Genomic DNA, 20,374 nt, shown 5'->3' with positions numbered 1-20,374 from the left:
TGCCCATAGCATGCAAGCTAGACCTGGTGCTGCACCTGCAACCTGAACTCCCTGTACTGCATGCAGTACTGAGTTCAGCCCGTGCACTGTGAGCAGCATGCCAGCCCCCAGGGATGGTGCAGGGTACAGGATGGACCTTGTGCTGCATATGGCAAAGGGGGTCTGGGACATGGGTTGCATGTGCTGCCTGCAGCATGCAAGGTGCCAGGTGTGGTCTGCATGCTATATACAGTGTGCACAGCCAAAGCCAGCCCAGAGACCTACAGATCAGATCACACTGCTCCAGAGGCTGGATCTGGCTCATAGACCATATATTTGACACTCTGTGTTATGGTAACGCCTGTTCATATGGGAAGTTGCATCTTTACTCAAGACAATAAAATGCTGGTTTACATTCTGAAGCATGTGGATTTATACCCCTTCTGAACGTTTTTTCTGTGATAAACGCAGATGGTCTAAATAAACATCTGATCCAGTTCTACTTCTACTGAATTCCTGGTCTTGCTAATACACAATAGGGTTATAGGATGTAGCTGTGTTGGTCTAAGGACATAAGCAGGCAAGGTTCTTGGGTAAATCTAATATCTTTTATTAGGCCAATTCAAATAGTTGAGTTGATCTAATAAAAGATATCAGATTTACCCAAAGAACCTTGGCTGCTTAATACACATAGAGCATTATTGTTCCTTATCACTGCAGCAATCAGCTGATGCACTGCAGAAATGCTGTAGTACCTTGCATCATGTCTGTTGCAACGGTGCACTGATTGTGAGGTGCTGATCTCTCCCTCTTCAAGACAGAGAAGAAAATGAAGAACCCCAGAGTTTTAGGGAGGTATGGAGACTTCAAACCATTTCTGCACCACCTTATGTCTAGCCTACTGCAGTGGCTTAAGGCAGCCCTGTTGTAGGCAATCCTCATTCCTATAGGTACGAACTGTAGTATCATGTTATAAGCTGCAGCCCTGCCTCAGCATACCCCATCCCTACTTGTGCGCTGATCTGAGGCTTTCATGGCCTTTCTACTTGGCATAAGGGGGCTGGAGCAGGGGAGAGAGTCTAAGACTAAACTTATGGTTCAAAGGGGCCAAATACATCACTACTAACTTCAATTTGCATATTCAAACTGGAGAGAACAATCCTTCTTCTCTACTTGTTATTCAGTGTGGCATTCCTTGTGCACATCCTTCTTATGCATCAAAGCATCACCCCACAGTGGAAAACTCAGGTCAAAAGCCCTCCAGCTTATGTAATTTTTCCTTTCAATTTTTTTTCCAAATTAGCTTTGTACATGATTCCCTTGGGGAAAAAAACACTTCACATTCCAATGAATAATGAGCTGCGTAGTTTGCCTAGAGGTTCCTACAGTATGAGGAGCAGATTCTCATCCATCAAAACATCTTGGCATCTCACTGTAAACAAAGCAAATAGCCTGTGAGTTACATCCGAGTCTGCTCTCTCCTAAAGTTCTCAAAGGCAAGGCACAAGTCAGAGACAAAGCTGAAGGACATTGCGCTATGGCAGGTCTGTCTTCAAAGTAATTTTGCTGCAGTCACCAAAGTGCTGGAGTACCACAGAAACAGCCTGGCCAGCTCACAGAGACCAAATTAGAAAACCAAGAGGAGACAGGCAAACATGGCATATGTGTTTCCCCCCTCTCCTGCACAGAAACCAGATCGAAGTTGATAGAAACTTTCCCTCCTTAGAGCTGGAAGGTGAGCAGTGACTCTCTACCACTTACTGAAGAAAAGGAGCTAGATTCATGTGCCCAGAACAGTGAAAAGAAGGTGGCTGATGGAAGGGCCTGAAAAACTACAAAGGCCAGGAACTACTCCCTGCACAGCTGTATGGGATCAGAAGCTACAGTATAGCAGGATCCCTGCAGGGTGCTCACAGGTATTAAATTTTCAAAGGGTTCTCCCTGCCGCAAAGGCTAAGTACAGACAGTCAAAAAGCCAGAGGCTGAATCAAGTCAATCTTCATAGGTTAGTCTAAGCTGCAAAGATTGAACAGACATTCACTTTTGATTTCAGAAATGCATCCACATGTCTGCAGTGGCCCAGGCCAGAAGCCAGGGGAGGGAAGGGGGGGGACCACAAGGGATCTTTTACCCCCATCACCTTCACTGAGGTACGACTAAATACACTTAGGCTATTCCCAACAAATATCTGTTTAACTTGTTCGTATTCCATAACCTTCATGGGTAGCCTTTTCCTGTTTCCTAAACAGTTAGGAATTCTTTCTTAATAACTACCCTAATTCTTCTTTTTGGAAAATTAATCTGACTTCTGCTTTTCTTTCCTACAGTGGCCCTGGGGAACAATTGGTCACTGACTACTTTCCTGCCACCTTTTATGTACTGGAAGAGTGTTTTCATGTCTTAGCTCAGTCTTTAGTAAATTAAGTAAACCCAGGTTTTTCATCCTTTCCTTACAGGATATGCTTTTTAAACCTTTTTTGCTTTCTTGCCATATTATCCACATCTTTTTATAAAGTGTCATGCCCCAAACTGGACACAGTGCTCCAGTAGAGGCCTCACCAGCTGTGAGTATGGCAGGCCCACTACCTCTCATGTCTTACATAAATTATTCCTCTTAATTCCTAGAATCAGAATTGGCTGCTTTGTGGCAGTCTCTTTGTATCACAACCTCTTTGTTCAGGAAATACAAGTTAGCTACTTTTATAGCCCATCAGTATAACATTCAGAGGTTTTAATTCCTAATGGACCAGGTTCCCTTCAGAGATATTCTGTACCCCTTCCCCACAACTAAGTATTATCATGTCTTTCAGCCAGATTTTCAGCCGGCTCACTTTTGTCTAAGACCCTTTATAGGCACTAAGGCTTTCTCTGCAATAGCATTTCTAATCATGTTTCTCACCTTTGCCTGACCATTGCTATGGCCTTACCAACATCAGGGAGGTTCATGCAGATAGGCCAATAGTACTTTAACTACTTTGGCAACTTTGTGGTATGAGAATCTGAACAGGCATCAGCATTTCCAAGACCATGAGTTTTATCCTTTTGTAGTTAGAATATGGATTTCTAATAAATAAGATAAGAGAGGTAAACTGTAGACTGTTTATGTTACACAATGGGAAGATTTCCTGAGCCTTTATACTAAACACGTTATCCATTTTTTTATTAGATATGCAAAGCACTTTGGCTAATGACAGCTCAGAAAGAAAAATCATGTGTCTCTTATTAAAATGACACTGAAGCATGTTATTGATTCTTTATATGCCCAGACACATTCTTCCTCTTCTACACTGAACATTTCTTTTCATGATTATTTACTTTAAATCCTGTCATGTCCTGAAATGGCCGCTGGTTTTTTTTTTTTCCCAAATATCCATCCTCTCCAGGGTTATTTGACTTCGATATGACCTCAGTGGAAAATCTGAGAAAGATGTTGCCTTCAACTTCTAACACTCCAAGGAAGGAAAAGCAATGCTTTTTTTACTCTATTTAAAAGTGTTGTGAAAGGTTTTGTGGGATAAATATATCACCCAGCCTTCTGATCCAAGAGGAAAATGACCCTAATAGTGCAGAAGTTGCTAACTGCAAACGGTACCGCTGTGGAACATCTTGGTGTTCATTCTGTTGTGTAATGATAATAACAATGGCTATTTTTGAAAACTTAAGGAAAGATGGGAAATAGGCCAAATAAACAGGAGATTCCCTGGCAAGACCCATTTCCCTCCATAGTCACACTTTGCAATGTGGTTATCAGAAGATGAACAAATGAGACCAGTATAAAGTGGGAGTATAACTACCTGAAAAGTTCCCTCAAAGAGCAGTTATCAATATTTCATTCCTAAACTGTGATCCCACAGAGGCCTGCTCTGAGCCCATTTCAGCTCAATATTTTCTGATGCACTGGAGGTTATGCTTCTAAAATATGTGGATAACATCAAGCTGGAAGGGGTGCCCAAACTCTGGAGGATGGAATCAGAATTCAGAATGATCTTGTTAAATTGGAGAAATGGCCCTAAGACAACAAGATGACATTTAACACCTGCAATCTCAAATGTGAAGTGGTACACTTAGGAAAGATAAATCAAATGCATCAATACAAAATGGGTAATACCTGTCTTGGCTGCAGTGATGCAGAGAAGGGTCTTGGATCTGTAGTGACAACATACTAAACATGAGTCAATAATGTGATGCAGTTGCAAAAAGGAAAAATATCATTCTGAAATGGATTAACAGGTGTGTTGGATGGAAGACAGAGGTAAGTATTTTGCTGTCTTTGGGGCTGGTCAGGCTTTGTCTGGAGTACTATGTCGAGTTTTGGGGCATCACACTTAAAAATAAGATCAAGAGGAGAGAATCCAGTAGAGATCAACAAGACTGGTAAGAGGTTTTAAAAAAATGATCTGTGGGAGGAAAGGCTGATGGACTTGCATTTGCTTAATATAGAAAAAAGTAGATTGGAGGGAGAGAGGAATAGGAAAAAATAAACAAACCAAAAAACCTCCAAAAACTTCTAATACATAAAAATATAGAAGTAATTAATTCTTCTCCATGGTCACTATAGGAAGGACCAAAGAAATTAGATTAATTTGCAGTAAAAATGATTTTAGTTGGAGATTAGAAAAATAAAATTCTGTTAACCAAACAATCCCTGTTATCAAGGGATTTTGAAGAACCACTTTCACTGGATTTTTTTTTTTAGCAGCTGGTTAGACAAAAATATGTTGGTTGCATATCTAGGGCTTTGAAGCACCATTTCACCTCAGGACAGTGAGTGGGAGTAGATAATTTCTTAAGGTCCCTTTTCAGCCCTCCACATTTATGGTCTTCTGAACAAGGATCTTAACTCATTTTTGCAAAGTTGAAGTCAGCCTCATAGTACCCTTGGCTACTAGGTCTGATTAGCCTTATTTATTTATTTATTTTTTTTACCAGTGAGGACACTGAGACACGAAAAAAATGACCTAAAACGTTAGAAAAACAGAAGAATTTATGCTCCTCGTTGCTTCTTGACAGAACAGATCAATTTGAGTAATTGCTTTAAATCACTAGAATTTATTTTAAATCATTGATTTACCTCAGGTTAAGGCTTTGTAAATCTAACTGGAAAATTTGTGCTACTTCAACTTTAGACAAAACTGTGTAATCAGTTACATTATTTATGGTTGGGGGGATTGGTTTTAGTTTGTCCATAAATGCCATAAATGCCCCTCTTAGCAGAATTCTTAGCAGAATTTACAAAACCGATGTGAGGAAAAAAGCAAAACATTAAAAAATTAAAAATTAAGTCACATGAACAGTCCCATTAATTTCAAGGAACTATATCTGTGCAGAAGCTGAAGCATGTGTGTAAGCTTTTCAAGCAATCATATCAAAAACTTAAATCTTAATACCATAAAAATCTTTGTCACTTCAACATAAAGTTTCTTCTGTTCTAACAATGAGATGTTATTTTCCTTCTAGTGCATCAAATCCAGTTACCAGGGAGATTTTTAATATACCCAAATAGAAGCTCAAAGATCACCTTCTAAGGTCATATTATGGCATCCAAGTACTGGTGTTCAACTGTTGGCCTACAGGCTGAATCCAGCCCACAGGGCTGTATAAACTGTCCCACCGGGCTCCCTACTACTGGTTTGGGAACTTGGCAGTGGGGGGAACTGGTGGCAGTGTTAATTGCAGTGGCTCTTGAAATCACAGCTATTAATGCTGCCAGTGCTTTCCTGCTGTCAAATTTCTGGACACATGGTGGGGGCTGTGCATCTGATGACACAGCCCTGTGCATCAGATTGTGACAGTATGCAAGGTCACTCCATAGCTGTATCTGGTGTCTGAGGCTGGGCCAGTGCACTGAATAACACTTTGCCCTAATCCTGCATGCTGACCCCACACTGGAAGTGGCCTGCAGACTGACCCTGCCTGCAGGATCCAAACTACGTACAAGCCCTTTGCCGCTCATCCAGACTAGAGCTGAAAGGCTGAGCATTACTGGTCTCGGAAATTAAGTCCTAGTGGGCACTTCTACCATGATGCCGCAGTTACATCACCGTAGCAACACGCTCCCTTGCTTTAGAGCATTGCTATGGTGATGTAGTGGCTAAAAATAACTGTGCTTTGCCGGCATGGTGCAATATGGGCTGTTACTGCGCCATCATTTAGTACTGCCAAAAAAGAAGTACTAAATGACAGCGTACTAACAATGGCACCACAGGGGCACATGTAGACATGCCCAGCGACTTCAAACTGCAAATACACTGAAGCCTGGTTGAACCACTTCAGCATCTCAATATTGTGCAAACTTAATAGGTGCACATCTTAACAGGTGCATAGGTGCAGAGATTGCATAGGTGACTTATTTATCAGTGCTGTGTTTAAGTCTGTGTAGTTCTCACGGTAGAGTTGTTAATGAGGCCATGGACTTGGATCTCTTTAGAACAGATGAACGTTAAGTAAGACTCTTTTTTATTTTGTTTACAGGGGAAAAAAAACCTGCTTGTAAAATCTGAAATATTCCTAGCAACTGGAAAACAATTAAAGAAACAATAACAAAACAGAAGAGTATAAAATGGGAAGAAAACAAACTGGCAACAAGTAAATTAAAGCAAACATTTTTAAATTTAAACATTGTCAATTAAATTTGAAAATCAATCTGGATCTATCTACACCCTATTGTTTATTTTTAATGTACCTTTCATGATCTTGTTCAAGGCCAAGAAGTGAATGAGCAGGACCAGCTGGAAAGAGACTCCCATACACCTTGCCATGTAGGTTACTTTCCAGCTGATAGACAAAACTTCTACAGTCATGATTTTTTTTTACTCTACTACACTATAATTCAGCACTAATTCTAGTGTAAGGAACATCCTAAGTATAATCAAATGAGAACATAATATATTTGATCAAAGGTCAAAATTAAAACCTGCTGTGTATAATATGTATATGAGCTGTTCTTTGCAAGAGGTAGAAATCAATAGGGGCAAGAACATGTAGGGGAGAAATCTATATCCACAAGCTTTGGGCAACTGAGACATCATTTTTTTCTGAAAGCCTGGCAAGACTCACCCATATAGTTTCTCTCCTAAGAGAAATATTTTTCTCTTTGATGTGTGCTCCTGACTCCTATTATTGCATCCAAAAGCTTCAGGGGAGTGTGTGCACATGTGTGGGCAATCTTTTTTAACGTATTTCTTTGGGAGAGTAACTTTTGTTCTAATTAAGTTGCTGTTTTTTAAATTTAAATCACTGGTAGAAATTTAGGTATCTATAACTGCTGCTTCTCTCTCTTCCAAATTCTCCATAAATCCACTATAAATTAAAATTCCATAGCTTTCCTTTAACAAAAGCAACAACAAAAGTTTCAAGAAGGTGTTGCAGCCTGTCAAAACACAGTGAAACAGGACCAGTAAACAGCGGGAGGTTCTGCTCCTAAAAAGCAAAAGATGCTGCAATGTTTATTAAGGATGCTGCAAAGTGCATTCCCAGCAAGACATTTTCCATGCAAATCAGCAGGGGATGAAGTTATGGTCTATTCTATACAGTAGTTTGATGCAGAAATGATGGGATTTGTATAAAGGGGTGGGTATATGTTTATACTTTCTCTCTTACAAGGGTAAGTGTAGGCAAAATGAAAAGCTGCTAGCTGTTTCTGATGGAACACTTATGAACTCATCAGTCAAACTAAAATGTGCCTTAGCTTTTTATAGTGTTTATTTACAAGCATATTGGAGGGGCAAAGATTTCTTTATTTCCAGAAATATCTGCACCACTGTGGCAGCAGTAACTGGAAATAAACCTGAACATTAGAATTGGGCATATCTCAAAATAAATGCAAGTCTCCTATGTCCTTGATAAAGGAGAATATTTCCTATTACCCCTTGTGGGAGTTATGCACATGCATCAGAGAAGGAAGAGTAATCGATTCTTTATGTAGACACTTCTCTTCTATTTTTTGTGATAGGCCCTTAGCTGGTTTAGACAGTCATAGATCTATTGATGACAACAATTTACTCAGGCAAAAGATCTGTGAAATAATCGATATTATTGTTAGAGCTATCCATGTGTAAAACAAGGGAACAATTTCTTAACTCATGCCTAATATAAAACAGTGCTGCTCACATGACTTGGTATACTTACTTTTTGATATCTCAAATGACTCAAACTTCACCGGCTGTATGTAGTTCACCAGGTTGGACATTTCTTCAGTGGCCATGGCTTCACTGCCAGCTGTGCCCTTGAACAGGAATGGGAAAGTATTATGGTTCTGGTATAACAAAATTCACTGGCAGGATTTCTATGCAATACTGTAAAGCACCACTCTAAAAAGTACTTAGATGCCACTTCTTATTGAAGATCTGAGCCCAAACACATGACGTCTACCATTAACTTAAAACAGGTGCAGGATAAAGCCCCAATTCAGGAGTATGCATTTTCACCTGCACACTACCTGGTGTGTTTTCTCAAAAACATGCGATTCCCACCCCCGGACTTTTACAGGAGTATTCCACATGTATTGTCCTTCCCCCCTTAAATTTTTATTTTGCTGGAAAAGGAAATTACTTTTTAAAATCCAAATCGTATCAAATGAAATTAATCCTGAAAGCCAAGAAACCTCTTGGAAGTACAAAATCCAGAAAGGATGACATTTTATGGGAATACAATGTGTAAAAGTCTTGATTAGCTTTCCAGGATTTTCACATGGTCATGATGAGACTGTACCATGGTATTTAAAATTTGAATTATTCAGATGATATTTTAATTCCTATACAGAGTTGTAGCATCCATAGGGAAGGAGATGCATTAATTTCAGTTCTGAACAACATTGAGCAAATGATCAACACTCAGGAAAATGAACGATAATAAGTATGGCAAATACAGACTCAAGCAGACAGGTATAATTTCCCACAGAGTTAGCTGTAGAACAAGTAGCTGTTTAAAACAGATAAACAATGTCCTACTTTTAATGAGTTAAAATCTAACTGAAAAGAACATCAAGCCTATCATGAGACATTTTTAAAGTTTGCAGTGCTTTTTAAACCGCACTGCTTTGTCTCCAGTAGATGGCAGACCAATACTTAGGAATATAATGCAAGTTCAACAAGCTCTGGAATCAGTCTCAGAAAACAACTATAAGTCCTCACTTCATCCATCGATGATTTTTTACAGTCATCATCATAGTCATCATCATCATCGCTCTCAATCTCTGCTTCTCCTGCAATATTTGAAATACAATAAAATTATCAGCTGACATGACAATTACAAACACCAGAAATATTCATGAGAGACATATCTATCTACTGTTGCTTCACAGGAGCCCATGCTTTAATGTGGACTGCCTCTCATATCACAAACCAAATAAACTACTTTCAAAAGGTTTATCCAGACTCAGGATTGCTGAATTATTCTTTGGAATCTATCAAACAACTAACTCCTCATGTTTTTATAAAGTCACCAGAATAGCGGTTCAGAACTATTGACTAGATGTTACCAGTCAAAAAAGAGTGATCTGCACTCTCCTATGTCTGAGGAAGGGCATGTATGCTCAAAAGTTTGCAAATATTTTTTTTGCGGCTATCTAGTTGATCTAATAAAAGATATCACCTCCCCAAGAGTTCTGACTACATGTGCTAATTAATGCATTAGTGATATTATATATTGCCAAGAAAGGGTATGCTGGGGTTCAGGGTGCTACCCTAGGACAAGAGGGTCTAGCATTCAAATGTCTACACCTGTCCAATTTTGAGCAAGCCACTTAACCTCTTTGTGCCTCCTTCTCTACCTTGTAACGATTTTGTGAGGCAAAGGCAAGAACATGAGATGCTCACAAACCACAGTAAAGGGGGCCAAATAAGTATCATAAATGGAGCACTTTGTTTCTCAAAATGTCTTGCACCAGGATAACGGGGTAACTCCCCTGGTAGAAACTGGCATAGCTCCTTTGAATTAAACATACGTTTCTCAGGTTGAACCATCTGTTTCATGAATGGTGGTCATACCAAAGGCACACCAGCAGAGGGCAACACAAACCAAACAATACAAGAGCTGCATAATAATCATTTCCTCAAAATGTCCTGAATGGGGAGATGATCTTAAACAACACGGATTTTTAAGCTTTGTTCTCAAATATTGTAGGATGACCAAATCCCTACAGGCAGGGCAGATTCTTTGCTGGCGTTTAAAAAATTATGTCCCCTAATAATAGAATAATAGTATTCCATTATTAGATTGCTGCCAGGGGGAAAGAAGAACATGAACACATCTACAATATCAAAATCTCACCTTCTGCCTTCAGAGGGTGTCCCCCCAGAGTGAGAATGTGCATTTCTCTGGTGACAACTAGCAGCAACACATATTTGTGCTGCTGCTAGCTGTCCCTAGACACAGCCCTCCATGTGTGCTCTGGCATGTGGCAAATTGCCCAAAGTAGAGCAGGGGAAGCTGGGGCCAGCACCTGGGCTGCCCTCAGCAGCTTTACCTGGGACCCTGGGGCCTCCAGAGGCTCCAGCGGCAGCGATCCAGCTGTTGGAGTATGGCTCTGGCCCACCAGGCTCTGGTTTTGGAAGGCATGTTCTGAAGTCACGGACCATAGTTTTTTTAGATACAGGGATTTCCCAGTATCTAATTTTGCTGCCGCACTGCAAATGTGTAGCACTATGAAGGGAATCACCCACAATGTGTGCATTTCGTGGAGCCTCAAAAGTCTTTGAGGCACCACAAACTGCACATATCTGCTTGTGGGGACGTGACCAGAATTTCTATTGTAGGTTTGACTTTAATAATCTGTACAGTGTGATTCTTAGGAGGAACTCCGAAAACTACATTTTAACTGAAACAGAAGATCTACATGAACTTTGCTGGATCTAAATACACACAGAAGAGGTCTGATTAAAATAATGTGAACTCTTTTCACAATTGAGCTGTGACTGCCCAGGCTGGATTTTCTTCCAGATGCTGATGTTGAAATGTCATGCTTTTATTCACAAACACATCTCTGTCTGAACATTTCATTGAAAAAATAACATGATTGCTCAACAGGCTCAGGGGATAGCTTAAGAGACTTCAGCATGCTGCTAAAAGCTGGCAGCATTCTCACTGGATTTGCAGTGACAGTCACTAGCTGCGGATCTCTCAATGTAGTCATCTGATTTTCCTAATAAACTCATGTCCCAGAGCCTACAAAGTGGGAGGAAGGAGCAGACCATTGCCAATTTGCCCTAGCATATTATCCCCATGGCCAAGCCATAGCACACATTAGTGAGGCCAGGTAATTGGTAACTCACTATTGCTAAAAATGTCCACAGATGGAAATTGGTAACATTTTCCCTATTTATTTAAAAATATTTTACTTCAAACTTTCAAGTAAGGTTCAATCTCATGTCCAAAAGCTGTTTCCGGATAGGAGAAAAAGCAGCAGTAGTACATGAGTACAGGTCTACAAACCTGCTGCAAATTACTACAGTTTGAGGGTATGAACAAACATATGCATGGAGTGACTTCAAAAGATGATGGGGTTGCAGCACAGGACTGTCCAGCAGCCATTACGCTGCAATTGTTACATGTGCAGGATCTTGTAGTGGTACATGTGGGCTAAATCTTCTCAGCTTTGACCCTGGATGAAGGAGGTTTAAACTTAAAAGTTTACATGTATAGCCACATGCTTGTGCATGTTTCAGCCATATCAGCTGCAATGTGGTCTGACAAAGCACCTCCTCCTTCCATTTAAAACTGTAAGTTTCTTCATACCCAGACAAATTAGGAGACATACTTTCATCTTGTGAACTTGTCATAGATAAGGGTTTACCCAAATTGTGATTGTGTGGATTTCCCAGAAATTGCAAAATTGGGTAATCTCCACAAAATCCTTAAGGGGCAAAAAAAACTTACTAAAAATCAAGTGCTGACTCCTCAGTGGAAACCAGCAGTCCTCCCAAAATGCAGCTTGCCCAGAAGAAAGGTGGAAGGAGGCCACTGGCATGAAAACCTTACCCTAACCCCTCTCCACCAATGAGCAATGAGGGATGGTGCCACATGATAGACAGCCCTCTCAGCCAATCAGCAGTGAGGGGTGAGACCACATGACAGATGGCTCTCTCCACCGTTCACCAGAGGGGTGCAAGGCCACCAGGGCCCCTTGGCTCATCAGAGGCATGGGTGGGGGACGGGGGGGAGGAGTGCTCAAAGATGGCAGCCAGCCCCATCATCTGCATATAAAATTGGCTGGCTGCCTCTGTAAGTTGGGCAGACCCTAAGTCATAGACATGCTGACTTCAAGAAAGCTACCGCAGCTTGCACGAGCTGATGATCTGACACTACCACTTTAGATAAGGCTGTACTGAAAACTATGAGAAAAGAGACAGGTAATTAAATATCATCATAGGCCTGTGAGGCCCAGCCATCAGTCAGGGCCCTTTTGAGCTTGACACTGTACAACATTAAAAAAAAACAGACCAATGATATCAGCCTAAATGGTGGCCAATCCATGCGTATGACAAGAGAAGACAGATGGGAGATAGGATACAGAGGGATGGGGGGACTACGTGGAAACAATGAGACAATATTACTCAGTGTTGGACTTGTAGTCATAACACACCGGCAACCTAACTACTGTTGAATGCTTTGTAGGCATGATAGCAATGGAGAGTTTGGAGGAAGGATGCAACAGAGAATAAGGAGCAGCTTCATGGAGACTTATATGGAGCTTCTCCCAAGCATGAGGGACAGTATGAAAAAACCAGGGTGATTTAGACAACTTAACAAGTGGGTAATGAAGTTTAGGATAATGGGTTGATCAGAGGCATGGGTCACAATTTGACAATGAAGGACAGATGAAAGGTAGGGCCGGGAAACTCAGTGAATCTTTGAATGTGAAGCCAAACAGCTTCAAAGGGTATTTGAAAAAGAAGGTGCATTTGAACATTTTTAGCATTATTCAAGCACTATGGTAACTCATAGCAGTGGATATTGGATTATCAAAGGGGCCTGAGATAACCAGGAGTCCAATTTTGATTGAACTTCAAAGGGCACCTGTCTCTTAGGCCCATTCAAAAATCTCAGCTGGAGTAAACTGAAAAAGTATGCAATCTGTTAAATTAGCACTGTATGCTATTAACAGCTATCAATGGGCCATTTCTTTTACTGGTGCCAATCAAAAAAGCTTCTTGGAGTCTGTAACAGGGGACCCAAACCCTGGTATTTGGGTATAATGGAAGAGGAGGAAAGGAGACTGTAACAGGGAGCCAGGGGAATCCTGTCTCTTTAAGAGGACAGATCAGGTTGGCTGTATGGGGCTGAAGCTGCAAGAGGGGAGCCAGGTCCTTAGTTAACAGGGGGAAAAAAACCCTGTGCTGAGCTGGGGAAGGCACATAACATGGCTTCCAGGCATATAAACCCAGGGCCTGAATCAGAACAGGCAGTCTGACCCTGCGTAGAGCAAGCAGAGGAGTTCCTGGGTGAGATGCCTGCAGCAGACAGGCTGGCAGGCACCTGAGTTATTCCCTGGAGCTCCTAGGAAAGAGTTAAGGCGAGCTTATCGCCTCTAGTGAGATAACATCGGGATCAGCTCTTAGTCATGATGCAGTGCCTTGTAGCTATGTTGAAATTTAAGCTTTAGACCAGAGGACCAGATGTGGCTAAGAGGGGAGGACAGGAGACCACAGGGGTGCTGCAAGGCCATCCAGCATACAACCCTTTCAAGGTCAGGGACATCAGGGAGGCTGAGCCAAACACAGAGCAGCCTTGCCCTGGGCCAGGGATGGCAGGGGGTTGAGACTAATTACAACACAGGGCTGAGGGGTCTGGGGATCAGAGACACAGCAAGGGCTGAGGCTGAGCAGGCTGGGCCCAAATCAGTGGAGCTGATGGAGGTCTGCAGCAAGAGAAAAGGGGAGCTAAAGCCAAGAGGGCTGAGTCCTCTACGCAAGGACCAATGTTGTCAACTAGCATGATTTTTGGTGTTGTTCTTAAAGTCTGTGCTTTGGGAATGTGAAAAACGTAGATATTTCTTTTATGTATATTTATATACATACAGTAAAAGCTATGTTAACCGGCACTTTATTAGCCGGAACACTATTAACTGGCATCTGAGTAATGCGGCAAAAGCTAAACCGGAAGTACCACTTCCAGGGGAGCTCCTGTTTCGCTGCTGCGAGCTGAGTTTTTCTTCACTACTTTTTTGGCCCATGACCCAGGGCAAAGCAGCCTGTGTGGGGCCCCCGTCCCTGTCCCCCAACATGCTGATGCTGGGGAGTGCACCAGACGGAGCACATTTGATTAACGGGAATATTTGATTAACTGGCATCCCCCATTCCCAGGGGATGCCGGACAACAGAGCTTTTACTGTATATACAAGAGCTAAGCTTTTCACATTCCTGAACTGTAGACTTTAAGAACAATGCCAAAAATCATAAGAGCTAGCAATACTGAAGGACTGAACTGTGGACAGAGTAACATCTGCGAGGCATGGGCATGGCTGTAGGGATGGAAGGCCATGAATTTAGCCCTTATGACAAGTAGGGCCTGAGAAAACAGGCTCAAAGAGAGAGAGCATCCTGGGCTTCCCCTCATTACCTTTTAATATCAAGGCATGGCTGGCAAGAAAGCAGGGTGGACCCTGGGAGGACAGAGTAGGAGCCAGACAGGAGCATGGTGGCTACTAGCAGGCACCACAGCAGCCCTTGGGGGTGTCCTGCTACAGACTCCAAAGGAACTCTGCTGATGTATACCACTTGAGGATCTGACTTTAAAAGGCAGCGTACAAAGTGGACCAGACACCTACAATACCAAAGTATAAGGCATCTTAAGCCAGAGAAGTTGGTTCAAACAGACCAGACTGCATGCCTAAAACAAGTGAGAGAGAGTTTGACCCCATAGCATAGTAGCTATGGCATCCCTGAGAAAGGATGCGTGGGTGGTGATTTTGTTTTGCTGAAGTGAAACTCTAATTCACAGCCACCAACTCAAAGATCCCCTTGGCCTTGGTGAGCACATCAGTAATGGCAGTGAACCAATGTGTCACAGGCCTTTTCCTATCACAGAAGCTCACAGTTTAACTGTTTCAAAACCAATTTAGTACATTAATAGCAAGCCATTATGTGCGCACTCTTATTTCAGCTTTTAAAAAAATTGTATCTGGCTCCTCTGGGACATTTTTCTTAAGTGAGTCTAAGAGTCATTAAGGCATAGCTTACGTTGATTTAACTTAAAGCAAAAAACCTTGTAAGTACTGAAATCAAAGTCTCCATACCACAGGTATAAGTACCTTAGTCTAAAAATACAGCTTTACTTAGACCTGGGCAACTTTTTCTCTCCACCCTTACATTGACACTTTAAAGGTGTGTCTACACATCACCCCGTGACGATGTAGCAACATGCTACATCACTGTATGGCACACTATGGTAATATAGTGATCACATGTGTCTACATCGCTGTAGCTGCATGTTCCCTGGGTATAGTGTGCTGCTACAGCAACACAGCAGTGAAATTTACCCATGCGCTGCACGCACAGTGCAGTAACCACCCATATGGCGCTGTGCTTCAGTACTTCCAAAAGGAAGCACTAAAGCACAGTGTCATAGCAACGTTGCCATATGGCAATGTGTAGACGAGCCCTAAGTGTATAAATAATACATCTCAAAAACTACATTAAGATTGTAATGTCAAACAACATTCAAAATTTAGTAATGCCAAAATTAAGGCCACCTGTGCAATCTCAATGTAGCCTCCTGGATCTATGCATTATGACACAGGTCTTAAACTACAAGATCACATATTAACATTTTCCACTGGTCTACTGCCTCATTCAGTGTATTAGATGCTTATAGAAAAAATCATGGTTGTGAGGGAAAGAAAGCCATTGTCTGTAGAACCCACACTTCATTTGCTACAGAAGCTGGAAGGAGTATATTGAGCCAGGCAAGGAACTACAAGAAGAGGAAAGGAAGATCTAGTGGGTATTGTAGGCGAGTACTGTCATCAAGAACTGGATACTATCCCTGACTCTTCCAGAGAGTTCCTGTGCAATATTAAGCCAGTCATTTAACAAAATGTTCACAACCAGCCACTAATTTTATGTTCCTCATTTTCTGGTTGTCCAGCATTAGGAATCTGGCATTAGATTGTCAGAAGTGCTGAGCATTCATAGCTATAGCTGCAGTTGATTAGAGCTCTTTTTTTAATATGTGAAGTGCTGTGTCCATGTAAAACTGCTAAGGATTCTTAAAAATCAGGTCCCATATGCCTAAAGTTGGACACCCAAAATCTTGGCTTTAATCTCTCTGGGTTTTAATTTCCCATATATAAAATAATACAATTTCATTTCCCAGAGGTGTTGCAAAGATTCACTGAAGAGTGTGAAGCACTTCAGTATAATGAAGAAAGCATTAGAGAAATGCCTGGGAGAAAATTAATAACTCTGGTGCAGGATGTGAATGGACTGCAGTACAGAAGGTCTCTAGAGCCACACACTGTGTGATGGAGCTACAGAAAAATATTGAGTAACTACTCATTTATTGACTAAGGTGGAGCGCTGTGGGGAAAAACAATCTGTGATTACACCATTAGAGACTGTATCATGGTGGATTTGCACATGGGGCCCCAGGAAACACTAATTCTGGCTTTTCTTAGCTTTTAAGTGCTTGATGTTGCAATTTTAATGCTGTGTTAACATAGTGTTTATCGATGTGATTTCCTAAGATTTCGGCTCTGTTTTTTTTAAGAAAAATGAACAGAAAAAACGGAAATCCTACCATGTGGAAATGACCCACAGCTTAGGTTGTCAGAAGAGTATACATTTTTAGATTTGTAATACTGACCTCTTAGTACTTGAGTTAGCGGGACAATGTAGTGGGAGGAGATTGTTATTTTCTTTGTGAATCAGCCCTGATAAGTAAAAGAGATGCACACTTTGCCTGATCCTGCTGGTGTGTGTTAGGCATGTTCAGCATATGTTTACTCGATCAAGTCTCTTAGGGTAGGTTAGGACAGGCATAAGCATGCCCTACCACTCTGCTTACATGCACATATGCTCCAAGCCCATAAATACACTACTAAGACTGCTCAAGAATCACTTGCCGAAGCCACTCTCAAGCATGCTGGAATGTCTTCGCATGCATATTTCAGGGTTTGGAGCATACAAGTGAGTGCAAGGAGGTGGGGCATGGTGGGGGCTGCCCCAGCCACAGTATAATACCACCATGATGCAGACATATCCTTATAGGACTTTGGCACTGTTCTGCCTCATTTCTGGATTCCAAAGGGGCTTCAACAGGAGCTGGCTTCCCAGGGAACTTTTATGGTGAAAAGTGAGGCTGCTAGTAAGCATTAGGTGCTTCCAGGGATACCTGGTTAACAGTTTTTTAGATCACAAGTTTGGACTTGGACATCTAAGTCCTGTTCTTCAAGCACAACAGTCCTTTTTTTTGGATCTGGCCCCAGTCATGAGGTAAGTGGGAATGTCTCCTCAGCCTCAAACCTTGGACTCCCTTCAGCAAAGCCCATTTGGTCCAGGGACAGATGTGTATTTGAAGTGCTCAGAATCCCAGAGCAGTGGAGGATGCCAGAGGACTGGTGGAGTATGTTGATGTTTGGCAAATTACTTTAAAAGGAAGCAATTCAAAGATGTTTCCCATTTTTTAAGGTAATTTTTGAAGACCTTTGGCCATTTTTGAAGTACTTTTTCAGTTATGAAGGTCTGAAGCCTTGCTGTTCAGACAGCTTCAAAGACACTCAGCCTGCTTCAAAAGGCATGTCTGTCCAGGGCCTCACTTTTTTTGTTTGGGCTTCATGGATCTAGACCAAGATTGATGCACCTTTGGACTACCATAGCAATGTAAACAGGTATTACTCTCAGCCATACTCAGACCCTAGCGTATTTCTGAGTCAGGCCATAATGTGTTCGTGAATTTGACTTTTACCTGCTCCAGGAGATGAAGGTTCAAACACACTGGACGAATCACTGCATGTGTTAGAAGCTTGCTCAGAGAGCTTCTTTTTTGCACTTCCATCTGCAGACTTATGTGATTTCTTTTTATTCTTCACAAGAATTTTATACATTAAGTCCATAGGGCTTGGAAGAGGAACACCAGCTTCAAGCTTTGAAGAAAGGAGGAAAGATTTGTAACAAGAAAAATAAGCCTGTGGCAGCTCTCAGTACTATCTGTATGATACAATGTACAGTTCTGTAATCCATAATGTGAACCTAATTTAAAATGAAGTACGGTTTGCACAAGAGGTAGCCTCACTGCTACACAAAACAGTGCTACTGAGGGTGTTTTAGAAGACAAATAAAATATTCACTATGAAACGTCTATGGTAATAACCATAATAAGTATTCTTTCAAATGCGAAAGCCCACAGTCTAAAACGACAGATGTGAGAGCCAATTGCGCTTTAGCGGATTATAATTCATTGTATCATGATAATCTCCACATCAAAATCATATGCTTAAACCACTAATACCATACACTACTTAGCCACTCCTCCCCTCCCTCACAGTTTCATTTTCATAAACCACTAGATGAAGAACAATCTAAAACAGAATCATGCAAATAAGAATTAATACAGATGTTTACAATCAGATAAATATGAAACCATCTTACTGGGTATTTCTCCAGCGTATCCATAAGCAGCGCATCTCCAAAAATTAGTCTGCAATATTCTGCCATTTTTGCCTGCTGCTTAGGACTAATGGGGGGAAAAGATAGAATTAAATAAGGCTTATTCATACAGCTGACTGAAAGCAGCAGTAATGGAAAATCTAATATCCCTTAACGAGACATAATTTCCTGATCCTATCATTGTGAATCGTTCACAATGATCTAGATTCATCGTGCTATTATTCTGACTTCTCTGACAGCCCTTATCACAGGGATCATACATGAAATAAGGGTGTTGGTCATTTCAATCATAAATAGTGAAACTGAACCTGTCACATTGAAACGAACAGTCCCACATACTTAATAGATAATAAAAACTGAATGTGTTGGTTCAGAGAGTGATAGGAATAAACTGTAACATTAGTTGGCCTCTGGTCGACAACATATTTATTCAGTGTTTAAATGTTTTCTCCTTTGCGAGGCTCTTATTTGTATTTACCAGTCATACTTTTCTTTTTCCTCCTTGAATTTGCCATTTTAACATACACAACCTGAAGAGGTAAAGCAGAAGAATCAAAGAAAAGAAAAGGAATGACCCTTTTCAACTATACTGTAGGCGTGTTTCAAAAAGTGACAACATCACTCTGTAGCACAGACCATGTCTTCATGGTTAAACTCACCATCCCCAGCAGTGGCATCTTCAGGATGGGTTTACTGGGAAGTAATGGCTAGAAGCAGATCCAGAGGGGAGCTGTGATACAGTTACATCCACCCTTTGATTCCTGGTCACCCAAAAGTTTAAAACCAACTGCCTAGCAGCAGCAGCATTTCTATTCAGGCAGCACTCAGGGAATTAACTGACTTCATGATTTATTATAATCTACCTGATTCCTTCTAAATTCTTCATTCCTAGGGTGTTAGTGACCCTCTCTCCTTTTTATTGGTCTTTAAAGGCTTCATTAATTAAGTTATGCTTTCTTTGGCAATTCTGCTGTCTCTTAGCTGCTTCTGGAAACATAGCTCCTATTTCACAGTCCTGCAGACAGCTTTAAACTCAAGCTAACTCAAGTGCGGAAATGTCAATTCAAGTGAGCATTAACTCAGGTGTGGAAATAATGTTCAGTGAAGCATGGCTCCACTGTCAAGATGCTCGGGATGGCTAGATTGTGTTTTATGAATCTGAAAGAGAGATGTACATTTAATTCTAATGACTACAGAACGAATGAAACATCTTCTGATTATTAAGCCTAGTTTGTTGTGTTTTTATACATATGGCATAGAAAATATGTCAATAAAGTTTTTGTTTTTCCTTTTGCTTAAACTGAATAGCACAATCCCAGCCACCTAGGTTATTAGTAAAGCTTTTAGTTTTTTTGTAACTGGAGAAAAATGGGTGCTGTGTTACATTTGATGATGCACCACACCATCTACACCCCTCCCTTCCACCTTTCAAAATACTAGATCTGCCCATGTTACATAAGGCCACAGTCACCTTATGGTCAAGCCTACTCTAAAAAACTCTTGCTGTTATAAATATGTCGGTGGGGGACAATTTTTTTTTTACTGACAGAACTATGTTAGCAGACAACTCTACTGCAAAGACAGCAATACTAGCATATGTATGCTTCTGCCAATGTAGACTGTGTAGTTTCACAGAAGTGGCACAGAAGTGGCACAGAACAGAATACCATAAGCCTGGTTATGCCAGTATAACTGTCTTCACATTAGGAAGGCCTTGATCCTAGGCAAGCTGTCTGAGAAAATTATGCTGGCACACATCCAGGAGGGGCCAGCAGGGGACTGCATGCTTAGGG

General features: G+C 41.3%; 1 protein-coding gene across 5 annotated transcripts in view; it reads right to left on the bottom strand.

Moving 5' to 3' along the window:
• PLCB1 (phospholipase C beta 1) overlaps positions 1 to 20,374 on the bottom strand; it is a 740,315-nt gene that overhangs the window by 165,475 nt on the left and 554,466 nt on the right. For all 5 annotated transcript variants that reach the window (XM_019549094.1, XM_019549091.1, XM_019549092.1 and 2 more), the window contains 4 exons: positions 18,564 to 18,648; positions 17,881 to 18,058; positions 9,111 to 9,181; positions 8,107 to 8,203 (listed from right to left, as the gene is read on the bottom strand). In XM_019549094.1, the coding sequence (XP_019404639.1) occupies positions 8,107 to 8,203; positions 9,111 to 9,181; positions 17,881 to 18,058; positions 18,564 to 18,648 (431 nt within the window). The remainder of the gene's footprint in view (positions 1 to 8,106; positions 8,204 to 9,110; positions 9,182 to 17,880; positions 18,059 to 18,563; positions 18,649 to 20,374) is intronic.

Source organism: Crocodylus porosus, unplaced genomic scaffold, assembly GCF_001723895.1.
Source record: "Crocodylus porosus isolate Cpor-Errol unplaced genomic scaffold, CroPor_comp1, whole genome shotgun sequence".
Lineage (NCBI taxonomy): Eukaryota > Metazoa > Chordata > Crocodylia > Crocodylidae > Crocodylus > Crocodylus porosus.
Note: the sequence above shows the minus strand (reverse complement) of the source record. Positions and strands in the feature narration are given on the sequence as shown.